The following is an 11768-nucleotide window of genomic DNA, read 5'->3' on the forward strand; positions in this document are numbered from 1 at the left end:
GTATTGAACATCTTTCTTTTTAATATATGAACAATTAGTTGTATGAACATATTAATTGTTGAACAAGGTAGTTTATTTTATATATAATATTCAGTTTTAGTTTATATTACTTCATTGTTTGTTTGGTTAATAAAACTAATTTTATCATAATCTCATTTTATTATAATAAAAAACTAAAAACAAAAAATTGTACACATTTTTGGCAGTTTTAGCAAATCCCGGTTAGTTCCGGCGGTTTCAGCAAAACCACTGCTAATACCGGCGGTTTTTACAAAACACCTGCCAGTACCGGCGGTTTTCGCAAAACTCCTGCTAGTACCAGCGGTTTTGACAAAATCTCCGCTAGTACCGGCGGTTTTCACAAAACCCCCGCCAATATCAACGATTTTCACAAAACTCCTGCTAATACTGACGGTTTTGAGAAAACCACTGATAATACTTAGCGACGCAGTTTTTCCCAACGATTTTCCTAACTGGAGGTAACCTACTTTCAGGGAATTAAAATCGCCAACGGAAAAAATAACCTCCGATTCTTGTAGCGAGAGGAGTTCACATTCAATACGCAGATGTGGTTCAAAAAGCTATTAAACATGATTTTTCATCCTTTTTCTCGTAGAGAGTTGACTTAACCATGTTTGACTCATTCAATCATAAAACAGCGAGCAACAATGTTAATGAACAAAACAACTATCATTAACTACAACTCTAGAAGCAGGTACCGCAACCAAACCATATTTGTAGTATTCCATTTTCCATTGCACACCCAACATCTTTTCTCCAGTCATGGCAGTATCTTGCTACTGTAAGAAAAGTTATGTACGTGCTTGTTTAACAGTAACGCTCTTGCTTCTTATAACACCTCATGCAGCTTCATTGGAATTCGACTATCAGAGCTTTGGTGACACCGGAAACTTCTTCAATACTTCGGGAGATGTTAAACCTCAACAAGGAGTGCTCAAACTCACCAAAAATGAAACATTCAGTTATGGTAGAGTCATATATCCCAAACTATTGCATCTTTGGGACATAAACTCAGGGAAAGTCACGGATTTCACTACCCATTTCTCCTTTACCATCAGCGCCTTAAATAAAAAACATGCAGATGGTATCGCCTTCTTTCTGGCACATCCGGGCTTTCCATCGCTTTCCCCAAGAGATGGAGCTGGTATTGGTCTTGCTAGCCGTGATCAACTCAGAAATCAAAACTACAAAGTGGATCATCCATTTGTGGCAGTGGAATTTGATACCTTCGTTAATGAGTGGGATCCTCAGTCGTATCCCCATGTGGGTATCGATATCAATTCAATCGTATCTTCTGCAACTGCAGAGTGGTTCACCAGCCAGCCTGAGAGGGGATACGAGGCTGATATTAGTTTCGATTCCAGTTCAAACATATTAAGTGTCACCTTTACTGGGTACAAGGCGGACGTCGTAGTTCAAGGGAACTTATCCTCTGTGGTCAATCTGAAAGATGTCTTACCTGATTGGGTTGAATTTGGCTTTTCTGCAGCAACAGGAGATTATTACGACGAATATGCTCTTAGCTCATGGTCCTTCAACTCTAGTTTTCACATGGAAGCACATAAGGGTGGAAGCAAAAGAGGGCTGGTGATAGGGCTGAGCCTTGGACTTGGTGCAGGTATTTTAGTTGTTATTTTGGGGGTAACTTTTCTTGTGAGATGGATGCTGAGGACTACAGGTATGGAAGACGCCTCGCTTTTTGACCATGCCATGGACAATGATTTCGAAAAAGTCTCTCTACCCAAGAAGTTTTCCTTTGAAGAACTGGCCAGAGCAACTAATAACTTCGCTAGAGAAAACAAAATAGGACAGGGAGGTTTTGGGGCCGTCTACAGGGGATTTATTAAAGAGTTGAACACCGATGTTGCCGTCAAGAAGGTATCTCGTGAATCTACACAAGGGGTGAAAGAGTACATATCTGAAGTAAAGATCTTTGGTCAACTGAGACATAAGAATTTGGTTCAACTCTTTGGGTGGTGCCATGAGCATGAGGACCTGCTGCTGATTTATGAGTTCATGGAAAATGGAAGCTTGGATTCTTATCTGTTCAAGGGAAAAGGCCTGCTAACATGGAAAGTGAGATATAATATTGCGAGAGGTTTGGCTTCAGCATTGTTATACCTGCATGAAGAGTGGGAAGAATGTGTGCTTCATAGAGACATAAAATCCAGCAATGTTATGTTGGATTCCAATTTTAATGCAAAGCTTGGAGATTTTGGGTTAGCCAGACTAATGGATCATGAGATAGGATCAAAAACAACTGTTTTAGCAGGAACAATTGGGTATTTGCCTCCTGAAGCTATCACAAGAGGCAAGGCTAGTAGGGAGTCCGATGTGTACAGCTTTGGAGTTGCTGCTTTGGAGATAGCCTGTGGTAGAAAGGCTATTGAAGCTAATATGGTTGAAGATATTTATTTGGTAGATTGGGTTTGGAAACTCTATGGCATGGGTGAACTCCTCAAAGCCTCTGATCCAAGCTTATATAGACACTTTGATGAGAAGGAAATGGAGACTTTACTGATAGTTGGCCTTTGGTGCACTCACACAGATTACCTTCAGAGGCCTACTATGAGGCAAGCAGTTCAAGTGCTTAGTTTTGAAGTGCCAATGCCCACACTCACACCACGGGTGCCATTCTCTGACAATAACACATCATTCAGCTCTATGGACTCTATGACTCCTGCTTTTTCAAATAACCACTTCACAGTCTAGCACAACGCTTGAAGTCATTTCTCCAGGAGCTGCACATTTGCATGATTACTAAGTTTGATATTTATATAAAATGCCTTTCTTTTCTTAGAGTGAAATTCTGCATGTTTCATGTTCTGGTCAATTTGTTTTCTTCCTACAATTTCAAGTTAGAAATTCGCTTTGCCATTTTGTAATGTTACAGAGGATGCCTGAACTGAAGTTGTACATAAGAGACACAAGTGACTACCGTTTCTTTGATACGTAGCATCCGACGTCTAATTTTTTTTTTCCTGCAACATCTAACTCATTGCCATTCTTCATTTGCGTCAACTTCAAAAGCATAGTCACACTATATTAAGATGTCGTTTAGATTAAAGGAAATGTGTTTGTCTTAAAAACATGTTTCATGATCACCGACTTTATGATCCGAACACAAGGGGAAAGGGGAAGGAATACACGGGAACTGTTGGACTATAGCTATTTATTTCAAAATAAAATAGATTTATCATTTCCTAACATTTGAAATTAGATTTAATTTAATATCGAAAAATCAACTTCTGAAACATATAATATTTCTTACTTATATACATTTTAATTTGGTTATATCAATATGAAATCTCCAATACCCCTTTCTTATCACAAATACTACACATATTGATGGTGAAGTTTTAAAGAAATAAATATTTACATATAGTTCTTCTCCTTGCCTGATCTGATAGACCTAGCTACAATTGTTAGATTCGATTCTGATATCTTTATCATTTAAGTTTGTTTCTTACTTGATCATCCAAATCAATGTGTAAAAACAAATCGTTACCCATTTATATTCATATACTTTATGTAGGGTGACTTTACCACAACAATTCTCTGGTACAAACCTTATAACATGCTTTTTAGAGTTAAGTTTTGGAGACAGAAAAAAGACACACAAAGTATTTAATTTTAAATTAAAAAATATATTGTATGGAATAATAAATAAATGGTTAAGACACACTAATATATTTCACTACCTCTCATTTTCCCTATATCTTAATTAATCTAAAAAATTATTCAATTGTTATAATATGATACAGGATCTATCCAACTCAAGATGTATTGTTTATCATAAGGGTGTAAGTCATTTCTTCATTGTAACCTTTTGAATTTAAATGTAATAAATCAAATTTATATACCATATGTCATAAAATTTTTAATTTAATATATGTTGAGTTAACGCGTCAATTAATGATTTATGGATTCAACTTTAAATTCAATAACTCGGGGTCTCAGTGGCCATGATTCGTAGACAAGGAAGATCATGGTGGGGTAGAGTGGATGGTAGGACAATAAAACCTTTCTTGTTCTCCAACTTCCCCAATAACGACTAGAATTTAGAATATGAAAAATCTTTCAAAGATGTGGTGGAGGTCTTTATTGCAAGAACGCTAAACAAGTGTGGTGGGGGGAGGTACGGATTTGTCCAGTTCTCTGATGTCAAGAATGTAGAAAAATTAGAAAAAGAACTGGACAGTATAACTATCGAAACTATGAAGCCGGATACGAATAGGCGATGACGGAGGTATGATCAAAAGCATATAAAACGAGGCACTCAGAAGGCCGTGGTAGGGAAAAAATTGTTAGCAATATTTTACTGAATTGAAATGTAAAAACATATATCTCATCATATCATAAATAACGGTTTAATTTGGTGAGGGATTAAATTAAAAAAAAAAATACAGAGGTCACGTAAAGAAGACGTGGTTTATTATCTCCAAACATATATTTTTACTTGTGTTTTTTTCTTTTTATCTCCTAAAATAGAAAAGACTTAATACTTATTTTGATTATTATTTTTTTTAGTTTTATTTAAAATGATCCTCCACTTTTTGTGGTCTCAATTTTTGTAATTTTTGTTCAATTTGATTTTTTTTCTATGACAGTGTCTAAATCGTTAAGGACACAATGTCCACTTAAGCCATGAGTGAATGAGGTGTAACTTTTTCACATGCGTGACAACTTAAACAAAAGCTGACATGAATACATGGTATTTCAAAGTGGTTTATGTGTTGAAAGACATTTGACTTTACTATTGAAGGGTTGAAGCTAGATCACATTCGCCTTCAATTTAGTTTGCTTGTTCATTGAAATTGGAAGTGAAGGGGCCTAAGTTAGGTATGTGTTCTTAATCTAAGGTTGCATTTGTGTAATGGGGTATTAGGGTTTTTGTCGCGTTGAGTTAGGTTTTGTTTGTTTTGGAAATTCATATGGTTATGATTTGGAGAAATGTGTAAAATGTAATTTTTTGTGAGAGTGAGTATGAGTTTGGTGTTTAAAATTTTGTATTTGTTTCGTAGTGATCCCTTGTCGATTTTCGGTGTTGGGATTCATCTCCTACATTTTACTTTCATCCTTTTTTAGTTGTCCCTTGTCGATTTCCATTTGCAGGGTTCGTTTGGGGATATGTGATGACATGTTTGAAGTTGTGGTTCACCATGGTGGAACTTTGATAAAGGAGGTTCCATTTAAATATATTGGTGGAAAAGTTACATATTGGAAAGTTGACCCCGACAAATGGAGTTATTTCAAAGTGCTGGGTGCCCTTAAGGACGTGGGCTATATTGAAGTAAAGGACTTGTTTTATTGTATTGAAACTATGGTGAATAAGTTGTATGATGATAAAGGTGCAATGAATATGATAAACATGACAAAATATTATGGGAAAGTTCACTTGTTTGTGGTCCAAGATATGGATGAGCTAGAGGTTGTAGAAAATCATTTGAATGAAGTGTTTCACTTATGTCAAGGACCTTTAGAGAGTGGAGAGGGTAGTCATGTTGCTGATTTGACAGATGTTGAAGTGGAGTTTAAGGGTAGTGATGAAGGTAATATTGAGTTTAAGGTTAAAGTGGAAGTCATTGGTGATGATGTAGTACAAAATGGAGGCCAATACTAATAAGTTGAGTGAGAAGTTGGATAGGTCGTTACAAGAAAATCCAAATTTGAGGGTGAATGAAATACGTTCAAAGCGGGTTGAAGAATGGAAACTTAAGATCTTGGGAGTGGGAAAAATATAAAGAAAATCAATTTTATAAACTTATTTCTACCCAACATCTTAAGAGAGAAAGAGAGGACATATGGGTTTGGATATTTTATGAGATGACATTATTTTCTGTCAATTTTGCATACAACTCTACAATATAACTAAATTGAGAAAAATGATACATTGTTTAAATCCTTTTTGAGTGTGAAGACTTTCCCTAACACACAACACTTTGGGTGGAGAGTGTAACAAAAAAGGATAAGGCTATCCTAAATATGTATGATGAATTTGCTTATTTATATGCCTCTAACAATACTGCGATAATATAGATGAGGTTATTATTATTTTGCGATACATTGTTGAGTTAACATGCTTCGAGAAAGTTGTGATGGTGTAGGGGTTGCCAAGGGTAACAATAAAAATATTATATTTTATAAATGTGTGTGGTTGTACATCAAATGCAGTGATCAAATCATTCATTAGCCAATACAAAAGTAATCGAGAAAGGAGGATACTTAGAAGATTTAAACTAGGTGATGCTTGTTAAGAATTAAATTTGTAAATGCACTGATGCAGAGAAAATTGACTGACTGTATTATTAATTGTAAATGTGGCTTTAAATAGCCAAATGACAGTTACTACACAATTAAAACCCCTCACCGAAAATAAAGCTAGTGGTGGTTACAGGAATGAGAAAAAATAGCAAATATCCCTAAAGACTTGGTAAACCAAGATATTATTCAAAACAGAAATAAAATTGTTATTGTTGCAAACTTCTTTATTTCCTCCCTTAAACTAAATGTTATAAAGCAATTAGTTTATATCAGAAATTATATCAGAAATATCACACACTCCCAACAACTTTCGACGCTTTTTGAAAACCTTCTATCTTCAATGGCTTGGTCATTATATCAGTCAATTGATCTTGACTCTTGCAATGAACTAATTCAATTGTACCTTCCTTAGTAAGATTTCTTAAGAAATGAAACCTTACATCAATGTGCTTGTTGCGGTCGTGCATAACAGGATTCTTTGACAACTTAATGGTTGGGTTGTTATCACACATCATAGTTATACAATTTTCATAAGAATGACCCAACTCCTTTAAGATTCTTCTCATCCAAACTCCTTGACAAGCACAAACAACAACTACTACAAATTTTGCTTCTGTGGTTGATAAAGTTACAATAGGTTGTTTTTTGGAACACCAAGAGACAACACCTGACCCTATTAAAAATACATAACCTGATGTACTCTTCCTATCTCCCATATTCCCTCCATAGTCATTTTCAATGAATGTGAATAGCTCACCACTTTCTGTTGTCTTATAATAAATTTCACAATTCACAATTTCTTTTAAGCATCGTAAGGCTCTTTTAACTGCCTGCAGGTGAATATCCAGTGATTTTGCCATATATCTACGTATGAGACATGTACAAACATCATATCAGGTCTTGTCGCAATGAGATACATCAAACTGCCAACCAACTTCTCGTAATAAGTTTCATCAACATAATTGTTGGTTCCATCAACATAATTGTTGGTTCCATCTTTGCTCATTTTGAAACTTGGAACTATTGGCGTGCCTATATGATTACTTTCCAGCATACCAAACCTGCTCAAAAATTCTAATGCATATTTCTTTTTTACATATATAAATACCATCAGGTCTTTGTAGCACCTCAATCCCAAGAAAAAAATCTCATCTTCCACAAGTCAGACATATCAAATTCTATTAACATAGAGCTTTTAAACTCAGACATCATGACTTCATCATTACTAGTAAAATTTAAATCATCAACATAAATACTTACAATGATAATTTTTCCTTATTTGTTTCTCTTGGTGAATAATGTCTGCTTGCTGTCACACCGCTGAAATCCTTCACTAATGAAATGAGCTTCAATTCGACTGAATCAAGCACGCGGGGCTTGTTTCAAGCAATACAAAGCTTTATGCAATTTATAAACCAAATGCTCATCACCCTTCATTTCATCTCCTTTTGGTTTCTCCACATAAACATCCTCATTAATCTCACCATGAAGGAAAGTCGACTTAACACCTAGCTGGAAAATTTGCCAATTTTTATTTTCAGCTAGAGCATTAATCATTCTTACTGTATCCACTGATGCATAAACTTATGTGTAGTCAATTCCATGCTTTTAAGAATACCCCTTGGCCACTAATCTAGCCTTGTACTTATCAACATTGCCATGTTCATTGTATTTGATTTTGTAAACCCATTTCACTCCAATTATTTTAGCTTCAATAGGTAGTGTAGTGAGTTTCTTGATTCTTTTTTATGGATTGGATTTCTTCATCCATAGCCCATCGCCAATTCAGATCTTTCACAACTTCCTCAAAACATGTGGGATCATTTGATACCATTAATGCCATATGGGTCTCATTCTCCGACAAACCCTCGCCAAGAACATAATAACCCATCCAAGTAGGAAGTTTCCTGTTTCTTGATACTCGTACTCGATCTTCTCCTTCACTGAAATTTCTTCTCCTTCGCTGGAATTCTTCTCCAACATCAGTTTTTTGGCCTGCATTTATTTTTGCAATATCATTTCTTTCATTCTCACATGCATCTATTTCTACATCATCTATTTTTGCATCATCTATTTCTGCATCATTTATTTTTGCATCATCATTCCATTTTAAATCTGGTACAGGTTGTGTTTTATCTCAATCCCATTGTTTGTCTTCCTCAAAAATCACATCTTTACTTACGATAATTCTTTTAGCTATGGGATCAAATAGCTTATAGCCTTTGGATTCCTCACTAATTCCCAACAGTACACAACTGATGCTTCTATTATCAAGTTTGGTTCTTCTTGCTTCAAGAACGTGCATATGGGCTACACATCCAAAGACCCAAAAGTGAGCAACCAAGGGTTTCACTCCACTTCTTGATTCTTGCGGTGGTACATCTTTCACAACTAATGTAGGAGATCTATTTAGGACATAAATGGTCCAGTCCACTACCTCTGGCCAGAAAGAGTTGGGAATATTTTTACCAGATAGCATGGAACAAACCATGTTCATCATTGTTCTGTTTTTCCTTTTGGAGACTTCGTTTTGTAGTGGAGTATAAGCAGTGGTCAATTACCTTTTGATCACATTTTGTTTACATAAATTATGGAACTCTGTTCAATGAAATTCTTCCCCTCTGTCTGTGCGCAAACACTTAATAGACATTTCAGTCTCTTTCTCAACCATAATCTTAAAACATTTGAAAGAATGTAACGCTTCCGATTTTTCTGCCAAAAAATACACCCATTTTGTTTTACTATAATCATCAATTAATAGTAGAAGATAGCTTTTGTTGCTATTAAATGTTAGAGAGATGGAAACATATATCTGCATGGATAAATTCTAGCTTCTGACTTGCTCTCTAATTACTTTGTTTTGGAATGGAGTCACGATGTTGCTTTTCATTAAGACAGTCACTGCAAATCATTGTTGACATAGAGAGTTGAGGAATTCCTTGTACCATGTTCTTGTTCAATAATGTTCATAGGCCATTATAGCTTAAATGCCCATACCTTTGGTGTCAAAGATGAGATAGATTTTGAGTGTGTGTATGAAGGCATTGATCAGATTGCGTTTTATGGAAAGTAAAATATTGGGGCAGCGTGAAAAACATCATGTTGGCACTCATGTTGGTATGAATTATCAAGCCTTTCTCTGGATAAAATATTTTTCACATTCCTCCCTTGATCAAAATAGTCAAGCCTTTCTCTTGTAATTTTCCTATGCTTAAGACATTATTTCAAATTTTGGAATATAGTAAACTTCAATGATGACAAAGTTTACTCCATCTACCAATAACTTGATGCTTCCTTTTCCTATCATTGTCATCTTGGTGTTGTTTCTCAACTTTACTGAGTGTCAAAAGTTTTCATCAAACTCATGGAACATAGCATATTCACCACACATGTGATTAGAACATCCTGAATCAAAAACCTAGCGTCTTTTCCTTTAGTCTCAGGAAACTCCACGTAGAACATCAAAAGAAATTCTTCTTCTTCTTCATCAACCTTCGCATAACTTGCCTCTTTGTTTCGAGGACATTCATAACGAAAATGTCCAAGTTGATGGCACTGGTAGCTTTCATGGGTTGCTCTCGAGGTTTGGCATATGCTAAAGCCATACTTTCTTATAGTTGTTTTGTTTTAATGATTTTCACTAACTACTTACAGCTGTGTGATATATTAGTGTAACAAACAGAGTGGGTCATATGAGTTCAGATACTACGTAATGTATTGGATGGTCCACACCATTTGTGCCCATATCACAAGAGGCTGGGAAACGGTAATATTTAGATTTAAGGAATTTTGTTTTTCTCCATCATTTGAAATTCATATACACTAATTAATATCATGTGTCTTGTGCAGAGATTCAAGACTCCTACTCCACTTCCTGAGAAACCACTTACATACCTAAGGAAGACACTTGCAAAATATTTAATTAGATTATTCAATGGTTCATAGTTATTAGGATTTTAAAATACATTAGCACATGTTGATTTATTGTTATTAGACTTTGTACATTATGCTTTAAACATTATGTGATCTAAATATTGACTATTGTGTTGAATCTATGTTGTTTTATACTATTTGATATGCAAGTTTGTTTTTGTGATAGTGGATATCACAAAAATAGACCTACTATTAAAAAAATTGCAGGAGAATAGGCCTCGATTGTAACCAAAACTGAGGTAAAAACCTATGTATGGCTTCGGTTCATCCACAGTCGATGCCATAGGATGCACGAGAATTTAAAAAAAAAAATAAGGCTTTGGCAGCAGTTGAAGCTAGAACTGCTGCCATAAGTTCACGTTATTACCTCGGTTGTAATAACCCCTTCCCCTCTTTTTTCTTCTTCCTTACTACTTCGGTTGTTGATGAACCGAGGTAGTACCCTTTGAGATATTACCTCGGTTGGAACTGAGGCCAAAAGTTTCCCAACTTTTTACCTCGCTAGGATATGTCTCGGTTCGACAAACAAAGCGTATTGTCAAAAACAACAGCTATTGTTTCCCTTCATTGCACTAGTGGTTCGACCTCTTCCTCTTCTCTGTCATCTTCCTCTTCCTCTATGGCCACCTCGATTATGACTTCTTTCCTCTTCAAAGGTCACTTTTAAGGCTTGTTCCTCATCTTTGTGTCTACGAAACTTCTGTTCATGTACTATTAATGAGCTTTGTAACTCATCAACAAAAATATTATCTATGTCTTTGGACTCCTCAATGGAACATACAATGTAATCAAACTTCTCAGTTAAAGAATGGAGAATTTTTTTCAACCACTTTAACGTCTGACGTAACTTCTCCATAAGTTATCATTTTTTTGGCCACTTTCATAACCCTAGAGAAATACTTTGTCACTACTTCACCAGATCTCATCTCAAGAACTTCAAATTATCTACGGAGAGCTTGAAGATGAGATCTTTTGACCCTTGTATTGCCTTCAAACTTTTTCTTCATAGTATCCCATATCTCTTCAGAAGTGTCTTTCTTGAGTATGATGTCGAGAATAGTTCAATCAATCGCTTGAAAGAAATAGTTTTTGACTTTCAAATCTTTCGGTCGCATCTCATCTTGCTTCTTTTCTTGTGTTTCAGTTTGTACGGTTCTGCTTGCTGGGATTACATAACCAAGTTCTATATGAGATTTCAATACTCCTTAGATCGAAGGAAACTTTTCATTAACATACTCCAATGGTCATAATGACCATCAAAACATAGGATGGTTGGCTAGACAAAGCCCCCTTCGGTAGTTATTTTCTATGTTGTGCAAAATTGCAAAGAATGTTGCTTTGATGTACCAGGCTCAATGAGGCTCTTATACCAAATTGTTAAGAATTAAAATTATAAATGCACTTATGTAGAAAAAGTTGACTGACTCTGTTATTAATTGTAAACATGACTTTAAATAGCCAAATGAGAGTTACTATACAATTAAAACTCACTCACAGAAAATAAAGCTAGTAATAATTATGAAAAAAAAAATCCTTAAAATTTGGTAAAC

At 35.3% G+C, this 11768-nt stretch overlaps 1 protein-coding gene and 1 pseudogene across 1 annotated transcript; one reads left to right on the forward strand and one right to left on the reverse strand.

Annotated features, from left to right (window-relative positions):
• The first annotated feature begins 436 nt into the window (after positions 1-436).
• LOC124829845 (L-type lectin-domain containing receptor kinase IX.1 pseudogene) lies at positions 437-2972 on the forward strand (annotated as a pseudogene).
• A 5024-nt stretch (positions 2973-7996) lies between these two features.
• On the reverse strand, positions 7997-8776 carry LOC124829844 (uncharacterized). The gene is made up of 2 exons (XM_047303421.2): positions 8464-8776; positions 7997-8361 (listed from the first exon to the last, which is right to left on the reverse strand). Exons 1-2 carry the CDS (start codon positions 8774-8776, stop codon positions 7997-7999), a joined length of 678 nt encoding a protein of 225 aa, XP_047159377.2.
• Positions 8777-11768: the final 2992 nt, after the last annotated feature.

The sequence above is a fragment of the Vigna umbellata genome, chromosome 1, assembly GCF_029865625.1.
Source record: "Vigna umbellata cultivar VRB3 chromosome 1, Vumbellata_1.0, whole genome shotgun sequence".
Lineage (NCBI taxonomy): Eukaryota > Viridiplantae > Streptophyta > Magnoliopsida > Fabales > Fabaceae > Vigna > Vigna umbellata.

Coding starts and splice junctions, on each gene's coding strand:
- LOC124829844 (XM_047303421.2), bottom strand. CDS start 8,776: ATGGTTTGTTCCATGCTATCTGGTAAAAATATTCCCAACTCTTTCTGG. Junction 8,362..8,463: donor AGCTAAAAGAATTATCGTAA/GTAAAGATGTGA, acceptor TAAATGATGCAG/AAATAGATGATGCAAAAATA.